Here is a 23082-nt window from a genome sequence, read left to right as displayed (position 1 = left end):
TCTTCTTTTTACAGAAGGTATAATGTGATCTCAAATATGTACATAAGACAAACAAGCAACATAAGACATAATAAAAAACTAGAATCTGATCAGGGTTCTAGCATCAAACATGCATAAATATAATCAGTACCTATATAGCAATCAATAGCAATCAGGCAGCTTCAAAGACAAAAGAAAAAAATCTTTTTAAAGATACATAATAAATCCATCCATCCATCCATTTCCCAACCCGCTGAACCCGAACACAGGGTCACGGGGGTGTGCTGGAGCCAATCCCAGCCAACAAAGGGCACAAGGCAGGAACCAATCCCGGGCAGGGTGCCAACCCACAGCAGGACACACACAAACACACCCACACACCAAGCACACACACTAGGGCCAATTTAGAATCGCCAATCCACCTAACCTGCATGTCTTTGGACTGTGGGAGGAAACCGGAGTGCCCGGAGGAAACCCACGCAGACACGGGGAGAACATGCAAACTCCACGCAGGGAGGACCCGGGAAGTGAACCCAGGTCACCAGGTGTCCCAACTGCGGGGCAGCAGCGCTACCCACTGCGCCACCGTGCCGCCCCACATAATAAATCATTTCTTGAAATTTACATACAGTAATCCCTCGCTCTATCGCGCTTCGCCTTTCGCGGCTTCACTCCATCGCGGATTTTATATGTAAGCATATTTAAATATATATCGTGGATTTTTTGCTGCTTCGCGGGTTTCTGCGGACAATGGGTCTTTTAATTTCTGTTACATGCTTCCTCAGTTGGTTTGCCCAGTTGATTTCATACAAGGGACGCTATTGGCAGATGGCTGAGAAGCTACCCAGCTTACTTTCTCTCTCTCTCTCTTGCGCTGACGTAGGGGGGTGTGAGCAGGGGGGCTGGTCGCACACCTAGACGATACGGACGCTCGTCTAAAAATGCTGAAAGATTATCTTCACGTTTGCTATCTTTTGTGCAGCTGCTTCCTGAAACGACATGCTGAACGGTGCTTCGCATACTTAAAAGCACGAAGGGCACGTATTGATTTTTTTATCTGTCTCTCTCTCTCTCTCTCTGCTCCTGACGGAGGGGGTGTGAGCTGCCGCCTTCAACAGCTTTGTGCCGTGGTGCTTCGCATACTTAAAAGCCAAACAGCCCTATTGATTTGTTTGCTCCTTTGAAGAGGAAGATATGTTTGCATTCTTTTAATTGTGAGACTGAACTGTCATCTCTGTCTTGTCATGGAGCAGTTTAAACTTTTGAAAAAGAGACAAATGTTTGTTTGCAGTGTTTGAATAACGTTCCTGTCTCTCTACAACCTCCTGTGTTTCTGTGCAAATCTGTGACCCAAGCATGACAATATAAAAATAACCATATAAATATATGGTTTCTACTTCGCGGATTTTCTTATTTCGCGGGTGGCTCTGGAACGCAACCCCTGCGATGGAGGAGGGATTGTAGTGTCAAAATACTTCTATTATGCACCGTCCTACCATCAGTCATCAATCAGTCTATAGTTTAAAAAGAACCAGTAGACACCACTTTTAATTGTGCCTAAAAGGAAGGTCAATGTAATTGTCTCATCCTTCATTACAATGTATAGATTACAAAAGTTTTTTGGTAAGATTCAATATGCTCATTATACCAATAATTAATATTATTAATGTTATCTGATATCCAGGGAGTGGTATGGTGGCTCTAGTTTGTGTTTGGTGTGTGGTGTGGTATTGTGTGTGTGTGTGTGTGTTAGTATTAAATTATAAATTTACAAATGCATCCATTTTGATGACAAAATTTCATTAGCACTCTATTCCCGATGTTGCAGCTACAAGTTTATGGAAACATAACCAAAAGGCACTGTTAGATTCAGTATTTGCTGCTAAATACCTTGCAGTGCACAAATGCCCCCAAAAAGATTTTTAATTATAAAAAATATGTAAATTAACATAAATACTTGTTCATGTTTAAGCACAGAGGTACTATGTCTAATTATCAAAATCACAACTGAATATGAAGGAGGTCTTTGGTGCCACTGATGTTTAGATTGTCCATGTCCATTAATTTTGAGTTCAGATTAGCCATATGTGAGCTTGATGCCTTGTGTCTGTATTTTAATGGTCATTTTAGTATTTGCTTTGGTAACATTGCATTAAGTAAAAGTTTTTGGCTGTCAATGCTAAAATATGCCTGTATTTGTCCCTTAAGGTTCCTTGTGACAGAATGGTATTCTAGGCTGGCATGCAAAGCTGGTTTGCCAGTGCTTGTCCCTTACTGGGACAAGCTGCTACACCCTGCCATCTTGAACTGAACAACTGGGTAAAGAAAAAAAGATGCTAGGATTTACTTAACTTATACTTTCTTTAAACAATGATAAGAGGAATTTTTTTAGAAAAAATTTTTTAAAACTGCAATCCCGGTGTGCCAAATACTGCCCAATAGTTAACTGTATAAAATCAGTGCAGATTCATAGGTAACAAACAATAATGCCAGTCATTCATTTTCTTTATATCTTGCACCTGCAAATGCCACTGCATAAAAGCCTTTTGTTTCTAAGCTGACACAGCCTTTGAAATACTTACACATGCCCCAACTCATGTGCAATGGTAAATGATGCACTCAGACCATTTTCTTCACTTATGGAACAGCTTCGATAAGGATCACACATCGTACCCAGTTCTGCTAATCCTGTAAAAAAGAGAATTGGGAATCTAAAAATAAAAACAATCTACAAATAAAATAATTCAAGTGTACAAGGATTTCAGTTCATTTGTTATTTTTTCAAAGTCTTCCCATTTCAGTTCTGATTGCCTTTATTAAAACTTGCCCATCTGTCATCGGCAGAGGAAGTGCAAACACAATGACATGTAATGTTGCCTTAGGAAATGAGACCATTTCTTTATGTCTCAATAAGCACCTGAGCTGCATTCAGTAAGAAGGCTAAAAGAGTCCATTTTACAGAATAGTAGAGTGAACTTGAATAAGAAAGAGCATTGTTCCAGCAGATCTAATTAAAGAAAAATTAAAAATACTGTTTAATTTACAATCTTGTGAACTTTACAGAGCTAAAGATGGTTATTAAATAAAGAGGCCGACCCTCAGGTGCACTGTATTTACCCCAATTACTGTTGAAATTTATTTTTTAAATAGATTTAAAAAACAATAAATAGATTATTTATTATAAGATGGGTATTTAGTATAAGTATATTACATGCTTTTTATAGAGTTGTCAATGAAAGCCCCTTAGCACAACTAGACATTTTAAATGGTGTTTTTGGAAGAAATTAGTTACCCTATTTATTCATGAGTGCAGCCTTACAGGTAGTTTAGGGGTACAGATGAAGATACAGGAAGTGCAAATAAATGCTAAGAAGATTTTTTTGGATAGTGTAAGAAACAAAGTTAAACAAATGAATAGGCAAATCAAGCTCCATTTAATCAAGAAAAAGAAAAACACTCAGTCTCTAGAGGGACAAAGCTCATAAAGAAAAGTAGAGCTCTGTTAAAAAGCAAGGCTCTGGGCCAAGAAAAGAGGCCAACCTGAACATTCACCAGTGAGTTCTACTTGTCATCATATGCCCTTATATTAAAGTTTAATCACAGTGCTTGAACAGCTCACTCACAAAGTGTAAAAACAATTTAATAAAAATAAATATTGAAGATTCAAATGGAAAAATCAAGTTTTAAACTGAAACTGACCCTGGTGCGTAACAAAATTTTCCCTAGGTGTTAAATGATGCAATGCCTTCTCCTTGGAAAAAGTGCTGGAAAAGTTGAATAATAAACCTGTCAATATGTTTAGGAGAAAAACGGCATACTTGAAGACAAAAACAAAAAAAAACACACCCAATATATAAAGCAAGAATGCAATAATCGTAAGCAATTTTATTCACTGACTTTACTGAATAAAATAATTTTAAACTTTAAGATAAGCTGAAAATATCATTTGAATTCACTGTTGCTTTATCTTGTAGTGGTGTGTAGAGGGACCCAGCACACAACGAACCAGCTCAGGATCCTGGTTGGCAACCCCCCAGGCAGACATGCTGTCCAGTCCCAAACTCTGGAAATAACCATCTATCTGCCGCAACCAGGTGTTACGGGGATGTCCACTTGGCCTGGTCAAGCCACTCGGGTGCTCAACAATGAGGATCCTGTGAACTGGATCAACCCCGGGGAATTGTGCCACATGGAAGTACTGCTGTAACTGACGCTCCTTCACAATGCAGGTAAAAAGTGTAAATCGAGACTCCATGAGCAACCGCTCATTCAGCACAAGTCAAACCAGCAGTACCCAAGGATTCTCCAAATAGACACAGTACCAAAGAAGTCCAGTCTTCATGTCAGGTCTCTGGATATCCTCCATGTCTTGCAGCCAAAGACTTGGATTTTATCCTTTTGAAAAGATATTGGGAGTGCCACACACCCCTTTCCAGCAACCTCATGACCCCCCATGCTCAACCAATCCATCTACTGATTTCGTAAGTAGAGTCACCAGAGACATGAAAGTCACTGCCAAGGTAAGTAAACCTCTCGAAGAGGTCGACACTCTCTCCGCAAACAGACACACTGCTGATGGCTGTGAGGTCATTAAAGGTCTAGATCTTGCTTTTTATTCAGGACACTCACAAGCGAAAACACTCAGACTCCTCGCTCAGTATCTCAAGAGCCCCGATCACAGATGAGAAATAATAAAACTCACCTAAGGTGTCACATTTGTTTGCTGCCCTGCAAATATCTTCCCTGAAAAAGAAAAAAAAAACAACCTTTTCAACAAAAACTTAACAAGCTTTATAACAAACTATTATTTTATCTAAAATTCTTTCCTGTACTTTATTGAATATTTCAATAGTAAAAAGAAAACAACAAATGCTTCTCAGGCTTCTTGCACATAACTACACCGCAGATTTATTTCAATATATTTCTTTCTTACATGATTCTATTTTTCTATAACAAAGTGGTTATTAATGGCTGAATTTCAAATTATGTTTTGAACAATTCATGAAATGGACCTCAGTTAATAATTTAACAAACAATATTTAGTTAATCAGTTAGTTGTCTTTAGAAAAATGATTTTTTAAATAATGAAAAATACAATTAAAAGGAAGAGGCATATAAATACAAAGTATAAAATGGAAAAAAATCCACCTTAATAAATAAATAAGGGTCTGTGTGTCTATCTGCGTGTCTGTCCAGTTGCTACGTCCCTGTCATTCCAAAAGATGGTGCAACACAAGCATTTTTAGTAAGCATTGCATTTGGCATTCCAACACATGGTGCATCAAAAAAAGTAACACTGATCTTACGAACCCCATACCAAATTGAATAAAACAGAGACATATTCATTGCAAGGCGCACTGCAAGCATTAACACTGAAGTCTAGGTTGATTAGTTAGATTTCAACCTGTCTTAGATGGGTAGAACAGCTAAATCTTAATAATTAAAAAGCTCAGTATTTTAAATGTTATAACATAATTCTGTGGGTTTTCTGAATTTTAACTTGTTGACTTTGAAACTACTGAACGGTGCTGGCCACACATTTGTAGTGTTTTGAAAATAATGCGAAATGTTTCTTTAAACCTTGTAAATCCAGTATTTTGTCTTTAGTAAAGTAAACTTGAAAATTCATTATTGGGTCTCATGGGAGTGGAAAGCTTTATCCTCCACATTCGAAAAATCTCCTATAAATGACTTGTACATTTTTATTTTATTGGCACAGAATTAAATACAATCCCTAGAGATAGACTTGTCAGAGCTAGGAAAGTTGTTCGCCTTATTTTACTGTACTTGTCAGACAAGTTACTGCATTACTATATGTGAACATTAAATGTACTGAGGCTGGAAAGAAGCCAATAAAAAGTTTATGTAACTAAGCATGTGTGTGCTAGACCATCAATTATGTTGTCTGTTAGGCTTTTTCTCTGAATTTACTATCTTACTCTTCTTTATTTATTTATCTGGTTTGTACAATGCTATATACTGTATACCCTGCCGTTCTTTCTTAAACTCTGTGAAGTGCCTTGAGCATGGGAAAGGTGCTATATAAATAAAATGTATTATTATTATTAAGCATCATATACAGAAGTTTGAATTATGAGAGACAATGCCAGGCACACTCTTAACTACATTAAATAGGCATTTAACAACTTCACATAACATTTTTCTCCCAAAGAGTAATTCATAAACTGGCGGACATAAAAAAGGGCAAAATACACCTTTATATACTTGGTGTAAACACATCAGTTAATGAATTTATTTGATGCATTTATTTGATTCATGAATGACAGTGAACCGCATTCAAACAAGATTGACCTTTTGAATTGAAGTTTCACCTCCTCACTCATTCATGGATGTTTTAATACAGTTTACTGTTGTTCAAATTGGCTCCTCATTGAGCCTATTGCATAAGCAATTTTGTTAGTTGCATTCTCTGTGACAACATGAGATTAAACACGTTCTTTGGCAATCACTACAAACAACTTCAGTGAGTCTTCTTCTTCTTCATTTGGCTGCTCCCGTTAGGGTTTGCCACAGCGGATCATCTTGTCCCATATCTTCCTGTCCTCTACATCTTGCTCTGTCACACCCATCACCTGCATGTCCTCTCTTACCACATCCATAAACTTTATTTTAGGCCTTCCTCTTTTTCTCTTGCTTGGCAGCTCTATCCTTAACATCCTTCTCCCAATATACTCAGCATTTCTCCTCTGCACATGTCCAAACCAACGCAATCTCGCCTCTCTGGCTTTGCTTCCAAACCATCCAAATTGAGCTGACCCTCTAATGTACTCATTTCTAATCCTATCCATCCGCGTCAAACACCCAATGCAAATCTTAGCATCTTTAACTCTGCCACCTCCAGCTCTGTCTACTGCTTTCTGGTCAGTGCCACCGTCTCCAACCCATATAAAAAAGCTGCTCTCACTACCGTCCTGTTGATCTTCCCTTTAACTCTTGCTGATAACCATCTAAACAACTTCAGTTAGTAAAAAAAAACAAAAAGGACTTTTTGGGTGGAATATTGTTTTAAGGAAAATATAACCAAATACCACTACTGACACCAGTGTAACCATAAGCAAGTCACAATTGGAAAACCAAAAGAAATGTAACCAATTTTGGTTAAAGGTGTCAGCCAAACATGCAAATGTAAATAACCTCCTTCGTACCACTTCCAAATAGAAAGCACTGAGACCCTGTTAGGTAAATATTAAATTAACTCAAGTGTCAGAACCAGGTAATTTAGTATTAAGGTTACTGTGGTGGTACTCTGTGACCTATCAGGGAATGTATCTGTAAAAGACAAACAAATCAGTCCAAGCTACTAGGCTAGAAGGATAATGCCCCACTAGAAGGAAAATGAGGCGCTCTCAACAAGGAAACAGTAACTATTTGTTGTGGAGGAAGAGGGACATATTTTAAAAGAATGGGGTGCACTACCAATTGCATTACAATGGTGTAACGCTCCCAAGGGGACAATACTGATGTCTCTGATTTTATTCTGGAAACATTCTCTGTGTTTTTCCTTCATATACATGTACATGTTAAACTATAAACTGATAAAAACGAACTCTAAATAACTCTCTTTTGCTGAGTGTTTTTCATTATGCTTTTAAGGTTCCATGTTATTACCAAATTACACAAAATACATCAAGTAAAATATACATAAAACTGGCAAAAGTAAACCAAGGTGAAAATAACATGGCATACATTAATGACAATTTTTATCAAAAGTTATTGTGACTTTGAAAAAAAAAATCAATGACAAAGTGACTATAGGGTTTAATTCAGCTTTAATTAAAGATTTACAGAGAAAGGTATAAAATTCAGGTGTGAAACAGCTAAACATATATTTTAGAAATGTGTAGCAATTCTTTGGAACAACAAAAAGTACACAAATAATTACATATAATTCCCTTTTTGGGAAACACAGCATATTGTATTATTAATTGAGGGATCTAGTGTATGTGTGTGTGTGTGCGTGTGCGTGTGCGTGTGCGTGTGTATATACACAGTATACACATACATACAAATATACATATACTTATATAAAAAATTCAGTTTTCATTATGCTATTCACAGATGCATCACTAAATAATTTTGTTTAGGAATTTTATACCAGAGCATGGATTAAAAGAAACAAAGTGAAAAACCTTGACTACTTTCTGACTTATTTTCTTGTACACTGCTGCTAACTAGCTCAAATACCTTGTAATAAGAACAGCCGTATCATGGTGTGATGGGTGAGAGTCATCTAAAACATTCTGAGTTTGTTGCCACACACAGAAATTATGTAGGGTAGTAGCTGCATTAACATTGATTGATGGTCCATCCTACTCAAAAAAAAAAATTAAATTAAAAAATAATTCAATTAAAAGAAAAAACAAGAAGGTAAACTGATTCGTCTTGTAAATTTTACTGGTTCTTTCTTACTTGTTCATGATGAACCACAATCAGTTTCACAACCATAATATTTATGAGATTTCCAACACTTGGGTCTTTATATATGGCAGCCACCTGTAAAAATTAAGGACAATTTTACAGTAGTTATTTTCTCTACACTAATGACAGACATCAGGACTAGAAGAACAGTAGAAGAGCTGCTAAAGGGCAACTGATCATATTAGAACTGAAAAACTTTGATAACAAGGTCAAATATCAGTGTTTTTGCTTAACGAACAAATAAACACAACAGAATAAAATAGCATAAAACGTAACAGCAAAGCTATTGTTTATTTGGCTTCTAGAGCAACCAAAACAGGAAGTTAGCAATGTTTTTGGCACACAGAAATACGTAAAGGAAAAATAAAAGAAAAATATAAATAAAAAGCTGTACAAAGAGAGACACTGACAATCAATAAATAGCATAACAAATTTTACAAATCACAAGAAAATGTTTCAGTTATCAAGTAGTTAATACCAAATGTTTTCTATTATGTCATCCATTCAACTCTTCTCAAAGAGCTGTTTTTCCTATTGTGCACCTTACTATAACTTCCACCAGATTTTTAAAATATTTTACTGAAAGAATTCTCATGGATTAATTTTAAATGTGCATTTGAAAACTTCTCTTCTCCATATTGGCTTTTCAGTTTAGGACTCCAGCAGTTCAGTTCCCAAAGCCTGTCAGAGTCAGTCATCTTTGCACAACTACTGTATATCTTTATGTTACCTCACTACCACATAACTGAATACAAGTATAACATGTCTTGACTTAAATTCATAATGGACTTTGCATTTGCCTACAACATACAAATTTTAATTTGTTTGGATAGTTTTAGAGATTGTACAGGTCTACTTGAATTGTTTTATTACCTTCTTTACAATTACCATTCCTACAAATTTGGTGTTACCTCCAAATTGTATAGGTCTGCACATATTACAATCGGTGTCATTAAAAGTACGCAAAGTAATGGCCAAGCACCAATTTCTGTTGAACCCACTGATGAATGAAGCTTTTGCCTCCTGACTTCTCTTTATTCTTTAGATTTTTTCCTCTTTAAACCTTAAATGTGTAAAGCTTATTAAAACTCTTACCTTGAAACTCCCCATTAGCAATTAACAGAAAATTGAATTTGAAGATGCATTGCAGTATCCCCGTAGCTGAGCTGCTTTTGGTATAGTAATTTTTCCCACTACAATCCCAGAGCACTTCTTCCTCAAGACAACAATTGGTACAGCATATACAAATTTATCAATAATGTTGTGACTGATAAAAAAAAAGAGATCCTTAACCTCAATAATAACTTTTCACATTTTCTCATTCATTCTCTCTCCCTCCTTCCCTTTCTGCATTTAATCAGAGAACTAGCATGGACTACAGTTTGCTCTCCGTCTCAGAGCACTGAATGCCACTGAAACCCTACTGGAATTGTAGGTGTTGCCTTTTTTGGGTATATTTTAAATTATCAAAACTTGTCATTCCAGTCTTTCTGTCTTCTTTTAATGCAATGTTCTTCAAATGAACACTCCATTGAAAATATTTATTATTTTGTGTTGCATAATCCACATGTCCGTTATCCAGTCAAATGTTCAAAACGTGCAAAAAAACTGCATGTTATACTGTATTATTATTAATAGTTACTTAAAATCAGAGTACAACATAAACAAGAAAGGTAAGGGCCCTTACCCGGCTGGGACGCCTCAATAATGGAAGGACCAGGGATGAGATCTTATTCTGGACACTATCTCCCCCGGAACGCTAGAGTGCAGCCCCTCTGGGTTGCAGTTGGGATTACGGGTTTGAAGCATAGAAGCTCAATCTTGCTGGGGCCCGTGGCCACCACTGTGGGAGTGGTGGTGTGGGGGGACCTAGATATTTTCCGAGCCCTGTTTGGCAGCAGTTCCGCCACACTCAAAAGAAGCTCATTAGACACCTGGAGTGCTTCCAGGTGTCCTATAAAAGGAGCCAGCTGCCACTTCTCGAGGAGCCTGAGTCAGGAGGAGGTGGACAAAGCTTGCTGGCAGAGGAGTGCAGGTGGAGAAGAAGAAGCAGGAAAGGCTCTTGGACTGTGCTTTAGTGCTTGGTGTACGGTGCTGTGGGGAGCAGAGAAAAGTGCTTCCCCATGGGCATAAACATGTGCTGTGTGGCAAATTCATGTCTCTGCCTGTCTGCGTTGGGTTAGGGTGGATGTACACGCCTCCCAGTAGTCCACATATTATACTTGTGAATTAAAAATCTGTCCCTCACCCTTATTCACTGGTAAAGAGTCCTGTTTTAATCTCATGAACACATAAGATTAAAAAGTTTTTCTCAGATATCACTACAAACCACATTGGGTAAATAACATATAAAAAATACAGTTTTTGGGTGGAGTATTCCTTTATACCCATTAGAATATCTGAATGTTCTTCTCAGTGATGCACTGTCTACAGTATTTAGTAGAGAAAGTTGAAATGGAAAACACTAACTACAAATGGGCAACACAATTTTAAAGTAGTTGCAAACAAAATGTAAATGAGAAACAGCCTATTCCTGTTACATCTATGGTTCATATACTATAGGCAGTACTAAAGCAGAAGGAATATGCAACAGCAGAGACCTAATTGCACTCATTTTAAAGTCATTGCTCTTTCAATTTGTTTCCAATAAATTATATAAATATACTGCACTAAACCTTCTTTTTTAATTTAGATACTTCATATATGGGCTTATGCAATTAGGCCCTGTTATGTTTTGGCATTCAATCCAGGGCAACTTCCTGCCATCTGTTCAGTGCTGCCAGGATAGGATCCTACCTTCCATAACTCTAAATCAGGAGTAGGCGGGCTTGATAATGAGATGAGAGATTTCCTAATTGCTCCTTAACTACTTGGTCCTAATTTTGACTAACTGTGAGCCTGATCTATAGTCATTTGAAAATCTCTGTATTTCTGAAGCTACTCAAATATTCAAGGCTATGAGGTCATTTGTTCAACAGTATTTTATGACAGTTTGAAGAGTAATCTGATTGCATGGCGTCCTCAGTGATGTTTTTATATGTTACATCTTATGCAGGTTCCAGGCTTGAAAATCATCCTCCAACTTTGGTTTAGGTTACCTTATTATTCCTCTTAGTTTTCTGTTTTGACTTTTTAGAAACATGTTCTATAAATGGTGCAATTGTTTATAAATCTGGGTTGTTTTGGTTATATTAGATATTTTACTGCTTTGGTTATTTAGATATTTTACTGGCTACCTAAAGCAAACTACCCAAATTTATATCCAATTTATTCCACTGGGGAGTAACAATCCAGACAAAGATCCGTATTATACTCTCAATTAAATTTTACAGAGTTTAGGAGCAGCACTTCAAATTAATTACACACTAAAATAGCCTTTCCCTACTTGGGGACTTTGGGTTCTGGTAATGTTACTGTTGGTCAATTACTCCAAGGTAAGGAGACAGGCAGAGAAAAATGCAAAAGAGAATCATATGAGTCCAAAGTCAAGAGAATTTAATCCAAAAAGAGAAACACCAGAACAAACCTACCAGAAAAACATTTAAAAAGGTTTCTGCTGGTGAGCAGCTGCTGGACGAATGATACGTATAGCTCTGGAAGGCTTAGTCTGAAAAAGCCTGCATGAACTTTCTGTAGGAGTTCAATTTATGCAAGGAGAAAGGTGAATATCAGATACAGTATGTTAGACAGAGCTTCAAGGACTAAGTTTTGAAAATGAAAACTGACTTTTGAGACATGGAATATTAATTCATTGTTGGGATAGATGTTTAATCTTTTGTGAGAGACTGAAAAACACTAGTCAGACAGCGTTGAACTAAGCACACCATTTCCCATGGAGCTAAACATCTTAATTAGTAATCAACTCCTGATGTAAACTTGCTGTAAAATCACAAGAGAGGTTGAAGGCTAGTATGGGGATACTCAAAAATCCCTGGTTTTGTGCTACTGTATGCATTAGGAGCTTGTACTGTTAAATTTAAAGATCACCTTCATGAAACTCTGCATGTTGATGTGTTGAAATTCAGTCAGACATGCAAGTAACAATTTCACTGTATGTTGTACACACCTTTGGAGGTGACAATTCAATAACCAACTCAGTGGCTCAAGTCATAATGGAAGACATCAAATTCTTTATATATGGCCAACAGGAGCCGAAAGACTAGAAGACAGACAGCAGCTTCAGCAGCGTCTAATGACCTGGATATATAGAAGTAGTCTGTTAAGGGCAAGCCTTTTTATAACTCAAGATAGGACAAACAAATGTCATTTAAGAGGAAGGAAACAAGTAAACTTGGCAGTAAAGGTGTCCTCATCAGGGAATGCAGAGCCACAAGTATCAAGCAAAGCTGAGTCCATTTAGGTTGCATATGTGATTTCTCAACTTACAAAAAGAAAATCTATTTGCCCTGGCATTGAGATTAAAACAGTTAAGGGAGTTGTAATCAATATTTCTATGACTATCAGATCTTGGAAATGGCTTAAGAACAATCTTGACAGCATTCTTACAACTTGCCCCTTAATTCCTTTTATACTCCACGGTTCCGTGGAAACCGCATTCTCCTTTTTTTGTTTTATCCCAAGATATCTGCTCTCCCATCTTACCAAGGGTCTGGTGGACTAGGAAAAACTGAAATAATTTAAAAGGTTACGAAAAGCTTGTACTACTAAAACAATCCAGCTGATGAATTTTGTTGCAAAGAAGAAGTAAATAAGAAATTCCTTTCAATTTTTGTAAATTGAACTGACATTTCAAAAATTGCAAATGACACCGGAATACTTAATTTGCTAGCATAACATGCTGTTCCAATTGTATGCAGAAGATACTCTATAATGGATGCATAACAGCTTCAGAAAAGCTCATTGTCTGTCTTGATGACTTAATGATTGATCAGTGCATGGAAGCCAGCTAAGTTTCTACAGATGAAAAAAAAAAAAAAAGCTTCTCTTGCGAGCTCCATCTGAAATTGCCTCTTCTTTCTCAGTCAACATTATTGATACTTGTCAGCTCTCTAAATTTTGAATGTCACATTTCAACTCTAGTCAATGGATCTCTGTCATCAATGAAACATTTCCAGAATAACATCAGAATAAGAACAACGTTTCCCCCTCACAATTCAAGGTGGGCTGGTTTCATTACTGCTGGTGCTTCATAAGCTCAAATCCAAAGCTTGATTGCTATTTCTGTGAGTTTACATATTTTCTTCCTCCCACATCACCAAAGACTGTATGTTAGATTAACTGGCCAAGTGTGGATGTGTGCGACACTAATAATATTGGCTACGATGTCCTAGACACCTTGCCATGGACTAAGTGAAGGAAGCTATGAATATGTTAATGATTTCAATATAAAATAACATTTAAAATGCTAAAAGGTATTTCCTAGTCAATACTATAAATCCCTGTAAACTCAAAGATCCACTGACATTTTCAGATATAGAGTTACACAGAAAGAATTATTATTAACTAACAACATATCAATGCATTATAAACACTTGACATTTATTTTACGATTTGCTCTCAGGTGTCACAAATATATTTAAGAATCTGAAATGGAAATATTCCCATAAATCTATAAAGTCAAACCCACTTATGATGAGTTTATGACATGAAAAAGGCAATACTCCTACAATTTTGGATCCCCTTAAGAAATAGACAAGACAAAGTGCCAGCTTGCTACAATTAAACAATTTTCATCTTCTAGACCATTGTTTCTAAAGAAAACCTGATGATTTGTGTGAATCACAAGAAGACAGAAAACTTTGGCTTCTACATCTTAAGTAACTGAAGATATATGAATACATTTTGGCAATGTGCCTCACACACACAGATTCATGAATAAGCATGCCTTGAAACCATTAGAAAATTCTTAAGGTACTTGATGAAATGTTAAATAAGATTATAAAAAGTACAATTTGGATTATAAAAAGTACAATTTGGATTATAAATATAATTTGGAAGATAACCAAAGGACTGCATTGGTTTTCTTTTAAAAGGTAAGCTCTGTATTTCTCAAGTCACATGAAAGTAGCAAAGGTGTCAGTTTAAGGAAACATGCCATCTGAGGCATTCTTGTGACAACAAAATTAAACTGGAAAAAATTCATTTCATTACAGATTCCTGGCACTGTTTACTCAAGGTAAAGACATGCTTCTTAGCGAACAAAGTAAAAGAGAACACAGGTCAAAGGCAGGCTCCTGTGTGGCTTACAGGATTGTCATGACATCAAATCAGACCCACACAATCTGTCTACTTTTTCTGTCTGTTACGGAGTCAGCAATATTTCAATACAGGTGGCCTTAATATTTTTAATTACACCTCATTTTTAGGCATTATGTGTCAAACTGTTAACCACGTAAGATGGTGGCTATTTGTAGAACACAGCAGCTTTTCTCTTTAAAGGGGGGAATGAGGGGATTTAAGGCATTGTAATAAAAAGAAAATCAGAATTATTAGCTAGTTTCCATCTGCTTTAAGGAGAAGGTGTTAGCATTAAACAACAGTCAGGGATCTCAGGTTTAAGAGTGAATGAGACTGAATCAGAAGCAAAATAATGCTTTCCAGTCACCGGAATAGTGTTTAGAAAAACTTCTCCGAGTACTCTGTGACATAGAAAAACCAAAAACTACATTGTGAAGGGATCTCATTGTTTGTTTTAGCAATGAGGATAACAAGTTAATCATTCAAAATTATGAATGGCTGATCATGGAAGTGAAGTGCAAAATCAGACCTCAAAATAATGCAGCTTTCACCAGATTAACAAAATGCCAAAATCAGTGCATGTAAAACAAATAACCAAACTTTTAAATCAAATGTCAGCTTTTGTCTTCAAAACAAAAAAAAAAACTTTTAAAAATAATTTCAAATTACTGTATATTTGAATAGTTACATTCCATCTGGCAGCCCTAGTAAATACACAGGGAGAATATACAAACTCCATGTAGAAGCTGGCACTGTGAAGCCGGAATGACAGCTCTGCATTACTACTCTGCCAATGCTAAACATCCCTACTAAACTTACTAAACCTCAACATGATGAAACTTAGATGAATTTGCATTTCTAAACTGGCCCTAGTGTGTGTGTGTATGATGATGATCAAACAAATATGCAACTTATTGCAGTGTGCTTGAAAGCAACTATTTACTTCCAGTACTGAAATTAGCTTAATGGTGGTACCACATCATTTTAAAAACTGGTACCTTTTCAGCACCGGTATACCTAACTATACTATTCTGCATGTATGTGTGTTTTCATCCTGCAATAGACTGGTACTCTGTCTGGGGGTTCCTGCCTACTGACCCAATCCTTGCTGAGATGTTTGCCTTGTGACCCTGCCCTTGGATAAGAAGTTCTTTTCACTTGATTGCATGCTATGTATGCACTCAGTATTTTCTCTCTCACTAAAGAACATACATGTATTATCAGTGTAGTAGCAGTAGGCAGTACCCTTGCAAAACAAGAAAATAACCTTTCATATAGTGAAAAAATATAAATAATCATGAGGCTTTTTCAGTTATTATTCTCTAGTTGTCTACAGAACAGAGACAGCAATTTACATATGGGAATCAACTTGAAATGTTAATAACTGTGCTTGGCTATGAATTTCCCAGATGAATCCACACGCCTGGCCCTAAAGGGTGCCGCAGATGAAGATGAGATGAAACAAAGTGCATAGAAGGTCTCCTTTGAGAATGGCTGAATCTCACACAATTTTTTTGCCTTTACCCTTCTTAAAATGACATGGATACACTATTTTGCAATATGTGACTGGGAGGAAGGGTGATTCTATGCCTGTTCAAGAGGCCATAATGGATGGACACTATAGATGGAGGCATAACCAAGCCAGGATACTTGATTATTATCCCAGTCAGCGTGGAAGATTAATGGATGGACTGGGGAAGGTTGTCTGTCAAGAGTAGTTCTTTCCCCTGTACTCCTCTGGCATGGCCCAAGTATGAGCACCTGGAGGGATCAGCAGGATTCTTAGTCCTGAGGGTCAGCCCTGTTGGGGTTCATGGGTGCCACCAACAGGCACTGCTGGAAGAAGAACTCCCTGTTTTGTGGGGCTTCCACATGACCCAGAAGTGCTCCAGTTATTCAGTGCTATGGCACCGGATGTACCCCCGGGTCCAACATAAAAGAATCTGCTTGACCTTATCCAGGTGAGTTGGAGTTGCGTGAAATAAGGACAAAGCTCACCTGGAGGAGTGGAAGGATAGAGGCAAAGAGAAGTAGAAGAACTGAATTGGAATTTTGACTGTGTTAATTAAAGAAGCCTTTTTTAAGGTGTTTTTAAAAATAAACCATTTATTATATCAGGACTTGAGCCATGGTGCTTGTGTCTGAAGTTTGGGGTGCTGCAACTCCCCTTTCTGGTCACTGTGTAATCTCAAGATACAGCTCAGAACTCTATAACATTTGTGCCTTGAAAAATAGACATATTCAGTGAGTTTTAAGTTGTTCCACTATGAAATGCAAGAGCAGACTAGCTACATTTTTAAATTTTTAAAATATTCTTCACTTTAAAACCCAATTTCATTTGGCACATTAATATACTATACACCATGATGGTGAAGAAAGTCATTTTGACTTGGAAAATACCACTTTTTTTTGGTTACACATTTCTGCCTTAAAATAGCATGTGCAAGAATATTAACAAACACTTTTATATTTAACACAGTATTGCTTAACATAGTTTAGTTTATGTGATTACAAAGTCCTACCCTAGACCAATTCTGAGGACAAAGTTAAAGCTTACCAGTTTAAAAGAAACATTTCTAAATTTAAAATTGGATGACTTGAAAAAATTACACTATCTAATGTGTTATTTATAAAAACACCAAGCAAAATATTCTGGAGGTTTTTAAAAAAATTTTTGATTAGATTTCCTAGCATGATAGGACAGTTGAAACAATGATGCAGTGTTGCTTATTATTCAAAGGAAAAAACTTAAGTTTGCTGCCATTAATTCAAAACTATGCAGCTGTTTTTTTTTCATATTGCTGAGTTATTTTTGCACCACAAATGGGTAAAGGTAAGTGTGAGTTTTTACTTCAATAAAGTACACATTTTTATTTATAGTGTATCACTTAATTACCAACAATAGTCTATAGTCACTTTTTTTTTTTTGCTGAAAGTGCCCACCTGGGCTTCTGGTGGCATTCCTGCAGGTTTTTTCTTGTCCTATTAGCAGATTAGCATTTTTTCACACAACCTGGAGTAATTCATACAAAGCTTTAATTTCCCAGTGTAGAAAGTGAAAGATGGCACAAAGTGAATTGAAGAAGTCATGGGTAAATAGCACAGTGTTGGATTGCTCACACTGTATTTTTACCGACACGGCAATCTGACAAAGTATGAAAACAGACAATATACAGCTATTTAACTTTGCTTGAAACTGACAGACCTCCATGATTGTACTGTGGCAGAATCAGGAATGATTAATGCAACATGAAACTTGAATATATAATTCATATATGTTTAATTTAAGTACACATCTGCTGTCAACCCACTGTGTTTGTGCGTCTGTATGTTGATTCTGTATGTGCACAAGTGCTATTGCACATTTTGAATCACATACAGTCACAATGACTTGACAGCAGGGACATATTCAAATCATGTTTTTTATTCCTAATGTGACAGTCAAGGATACAAGAGATGATGGGATTACAGGGTACAATCAGAAACAAAATCCAATAATAGGCAAGAATATACTGTAAGTTCCAAGAGGAGCAAGCCAAGCCAAACTTAAGAGCAAGCCCACAAAACAGAGTCTTACTCAAAAAATAGGCAAGCTTCCTAATGCTAAATAATTTTCTTAACTCCTACCAACTCTAATAAAGTCATTTGTTTTTTATTGGTTTTGTGAGATTTATCAATATTCAGATAACAAGTAGTTGTATGCTACCATCTATGTAGATGGAATGTGATGACCTGGGGCTTCATGTATAAATAATGTTGCGTATGCCCATTTCCTTACACACCTTGAGATGTATAAAAACTAAACTTGGCGTAAAGCCATACATTTTCACTGTAGCCCCCTACCTTGTGTGCACATGTTTCTGCTCAGTTTTGCAAACTGGTGGCACCTGGCGTGAAAGCAGTGCTACTGTTTCTGTGTAATTTACCTTTCTTTTTCATATTTTCATCAATGATGAGGGATGTATCAAATACACCAAAATTAATCGCATATTGTTCACAAATTTAATTGACATGACTGTAATCATTCTGTAACAATATAATGGTGCATGGAATGGCTAAACTATTCCAACTACAATAGCTAGTTTAGTGTTGCTAGAAGACATCGCAAATGGAAGAATTAGAAGAAAGAATGCATTTAGAGATGATGACAACTAGCAAGTAGTTCTTTTAAAGATAGCAAGTCACCTCAAATAGCCATGTAAATAAAGAGAAGGGAATTGACCCATTGCGTCACTCGGCGCCAGTGCTACACTATAGAGTATGAATTTGCTTATGTAATTAGAAGGCATTTCCACTCTATTAATGTGCTGCTCTATAGTCCACAGAAAGTGTGAAGCAGCTTGCCCATACGTGAAGAGATGTGGTGTGATGAACCTCACCCTAACCCACCAAATGATCAGCCAAAGTGGGCAGCATTACAGCTTCATTTAAATGAAATTAGCAGAATGCAAAAACAGGTAAATCAGATGCAGCATTTATTTTTTTAACCAATTAATTTAAATTGTGGTCAATATCACATTTTGCAGCCCTTATATTCCTTAATTCATTGGCAACATCACTTATAGCATCCACTATTGGATTTTGCGACTCCAGAACAGTGTCCGTCAGCACACAGCCAGATGGTCGCCCAGCGATTTCCGAGGCAGAAGTGTGTGTGTAGCCAGCATCTGAAGATGTTCTGGGCACAGCAGCAACATCACCACATGGAGTTGCGTCATCAGCACGGGGTTCAGTTTTTGTAATATTGTCTGAAACAGAATAAACAGACGGTGGGTTGTGAGTCGTCTTTTCACGTCGACTTTGCTATCTGACCACTTTTTTTTTATTTTAGGAACTATGTGACTTTCTGCACTTCGAATGTCTCCTCCATGCTGTATCACTCCATAACTTCCCTTTCTTGCTTATACCACTGCTTAAGCCAACAAATAATACATTTTTCCTTGTCTCCACTTCACATTCGCTGAAATTATTTTTTCCATGTGATTTTGCCATTGTCTTTTAACAAAACACAGAACGGAAGGTGATATTATTTTGATTTGCATATTAAAAATGCAAAATTCTGGAAGGAGTCCAGTTGGGTTTGTAGGCACATGCATGTGCATTAAATTTCACATTCATTAGGATTTGTAAAGGGGAAGTGCGTGAAACTTGACATACACACAGTTTTATGCATCTGGATTTTTTTATGCGTACGCACATTTCTGCTTTTGTCCGTACACCATGTTTTAGTGTAAATTCATGAGGCCCCTGGTGTTGCTGCATTTGAACTTTCCATCACATGACTGGCAATTACTACATCCTTGGAAAGACAGTCATAAAATGGTAGTAACTTTAGAAAAAATAACACAAAATGGCATCACCAGAACAATGACAAAATTAATAAACCAGTTGAAATAACAAACAACTGTTCCAAAACTGAAATAAATTGATCTAGAATGGTTAAAAAGTGATACAAACAGACCTACTTAATAACCCAAAAAAGGTTTTATTTATGAGTGTAAAAATTTGTTTTCACAATAAGAGAAAGTATTTCACACAGGTTGGTGAATAACTACAATGTTTTGTGTATTATCATGAGCACACATAACCACATTGTCTTCATATGTGAACAGTGGCAATTTGATTCTCGGCAAGACTGTCAGCTGTATGTTAGGTTAGTAAATTCTAAGTCTGTAAGACATCAGATTTCACCTTTTAGTCTTCATCTAAGTAGTTACACATTAATGTAATAAAATTCTTGATTGTCAGCGTAATCCAAAAGAGAGTTATGAGTAATATTCCCTCTAAGCTGAGTGTGTGAGCAGTCATTTGTACATTTTAGAAGCATTGCTGACAGATTATAAATTGTGAGTGTTGCTCACAAAAAGACCTGACTTTCAAACTAAATTAAATTAGCCAAAAAGAAATTAAAATTAATTAAACAAAATCAATTACTGACCCAATCTAAACAAGTTTCAACAAAATTGTGCTAAATGGAACGGTCTATGCTGTTGTTTCTTTGTCATTTTAACCTTGTCTAAGTAAACAGCTGAAGAATGATCAACTTGTGCATTGAAAAATAATTTTTGGGGTTTTATTGAAACAAGCTTACCATATAGTGCCAGAAAGCACATTCTTCTAGGAAAAAATTTTAAATACTAAAATATGTTTGAAAACAGGATCTTTAAACAAAGGGACCTCGGGGATAGCATGGAGCAAATGGAAAGTGGAACATCTCAATTTGAACCAGAAACTTCACATCAGTTCAGTCACAAAACTTGAAAATCAATCAAAAGGTTTGTTGAAAAAAAAAACACCTGACAAGGTAAAAGTATTTATAAATAACGTTTTGCTGGCTGTGAAAATAAATTATTTTATATTGGCAGTTCAGAATATTCATGATCATGCTGCCAAATATGTGAAAAGACCACGTAGATGACAAAGTAAGAATTACACCATTGAGTTCATCAAGAGCATAAATTCAACAATCAAAAAATGACTTAAATGAAAATTAGAAAATCAGTCTACCCCTCTTTGATTGTCCATAAATCAATTCGCCTAATGGTTTCAAAAATCATAACTTTATGTATTAAATTTAGGAATGAAAGCAAGTCCATTCATAAATCTGTGTTTGCCGGCATGATAACATTAATAGCATGTACAAGTTTATCTAGTCTTGAGGCTGTTTAACAGTTTTATATGGACCAGAAGTTAAATTTAACACAGATGATAATGTTTACCTCGGACAAGGCATCAGTCATGCAGGGTAAACTAAAAGCTGTAGCAGCAAACCATTCCACACTTATCAGAGAAACACTGTGTAGTACTTTGTGAGGACCTGTGTAGAGATGATGCTTGGAAAAACATTCCCTTGATGAGTGACATTAAGACTTTGCTATGGACTATTTACACAATTTTTTGCAAGTCATCTGTTAAAAAGGCAAAATTTGTCAAAGCTGCAGAGGCAGAAGTAATTGTGTTAAGATACTTGTTAAGGAAAAATTAGAAACTGGAAGTGTAAAAACATATTCAAATGAGGTTACATTTACTAAACAACAAAATCCCAATAAAGGACTTGTTTTCACTTCTGGGTACAAGTGGCAAATACCAGGCACTTGGAAAACCTGATGAGAATTAAACTCTCCATTTAATTCTGGACAGACTGTTAACGTTCATAGAGTTTACAAATTATGGAAGACAGAAAAGGTCAGAAAAGAAACTTTTTAAATATTAAGTGAAATTCTGAGTAGAAATAAGCTTTTTATAAAATCACTGTTATATGGGTTTAATTAATTTTTAAATATTTAACATTAAATATACAATACACTAAATAACGTGAGATTTTCTGTTCTATATACAGAAATAAGTTGCTAATACTGACGCTCAAAAAATGTTGGTTTTTAGAACTTGTTGCTCAGACAAAAGAAATCTGCATGCACTTCATACAGGAAACATTGAATGTGAGAGTTCAAGCTTAGCAGCTATTCCTAGCTGGGTTTTCTGGCCTTCTGTCTTTGCAGTATTTTTTTCCAATAGCAGGTGACATTGCCTCAGATTGAATGTAGTATCTTGATTCAAGATAACTGATTACTTGGTCTATGAACCCTTTGCGTGGTTTCCTTTCACAGCTCTCAAACAACAGCAAATTATATAGCCTTTTCACTCAAAATGCTCCCAAAGCTGCATTTATGTGCATCTTTCCTGTGTTCAAATTGTAAAAAATACGACATGTAGATAATTACTGCCCTCCTGCCTTTTTAAATGAAAACCAAGTCTCAAAATTAAATCTACATCATGTGTTACAATGCTGCAAAGCAGTTATCCAATGGAAATAGTAATTTATAACTGAAAAAGCTATTCAGCCTTAACCAACAATGTAATTAATCAAACAACAGTTAATTACTAACAACCCTACATAGTATATCTAGACTTAGCACATACAGGCAGTCCCCGGGTTACATATGAGATAGGGACTGCAGGTTTGTTCTTAAGTTGAATTTGTATGCAAGTTGGAACAGGTACATTATTTTAATAAATGCTATTGTTGACCGACTGTAACCAAGTGCTCTGCCAATGAATGATGCGAGTTTCCTCTCTCTGAACTTTTATTATTTCTACTTTATTTTCCATGGTGATGGTTTTTCTCTTCTTTACTGTATCACCAGCACTTGCATCAGATTTGTGTTTCAGAGACATTGTTGAAGGGTGAAGACAAAGGGTTAAGATGAGCTCTTATGCAGAGCACTGTACACGCCATCACAGCAGGAAGGCACCCCTCATCAACACGTCTGGTGTACTGAACGAGAGACAACTTCCTACTATGTACGTAACAGTACGAGCAGGCTTGCTACTGAGAATGAATGGGGGCAGCGAGGGGCAATTCACTATTCGCCCATCACACAGTCACCTCCACTTGCATACAGTATGCTGCCTGCACCGTCTGCCCACCGAGAACGAAAAAGGTGCAGTCAAAGGCGGGTAGTGAAT

General features: G+C 36.5%; 1 protein-coding gene across 2 annotated transcripts in view; it reads right to left on the bottom strand.

Annotated features, from left to right (window-relative positions):
- LOC114658728 (A disintegrin and metalloproteinase with thrombospondin motifs 20-like) overlaps positions 1-23082 on the bottom strand; it is a 403005-nt gene that overhangs the window by 257073 nt on the left and 122850 nt on the right. For both annotated transcript variants that reach the window (XM_028810774.2, XM_051919511.1), the window contains exons 5-8: positions 8410-8493; positions 8185-8309; positions 4682-4722; positions 2562-2667 (exon numbers count right to left, since the gene is read on the bottom strand). In XM_028810774.2, coding sequence (XP_028666607.2) covers positions 2562-2667; positions 4682-4722; positions 8185-8309; positions 8410-8493 — 356 coding nt within the window. The remainder of the gene's footprint in view (positions 1-2561; positions 2668-4681; positions 4723-8184; positions 8310-8409; positions 8494-23082) is intronic.

Source organism: Erpetoichthys calabaricus, chromosome 1, assembly GCF_900747795.2.
Source record: "Erpetoichthys calabaricus chromosome 1, fErpCal1.3, whole genome shotgun sequence".
NCBI lineage: Eukaryota > Metazoa > Chordata > Cladistia > Polypteriformes > Polypteridae > Erpetoichthys > Erpetoichthys calabaricus.
The sequence above is the reverse complement of the archived record's forward strand: the minus strand, read 5'-3'. Positions and strand labels throughout refer to the sequence as shown.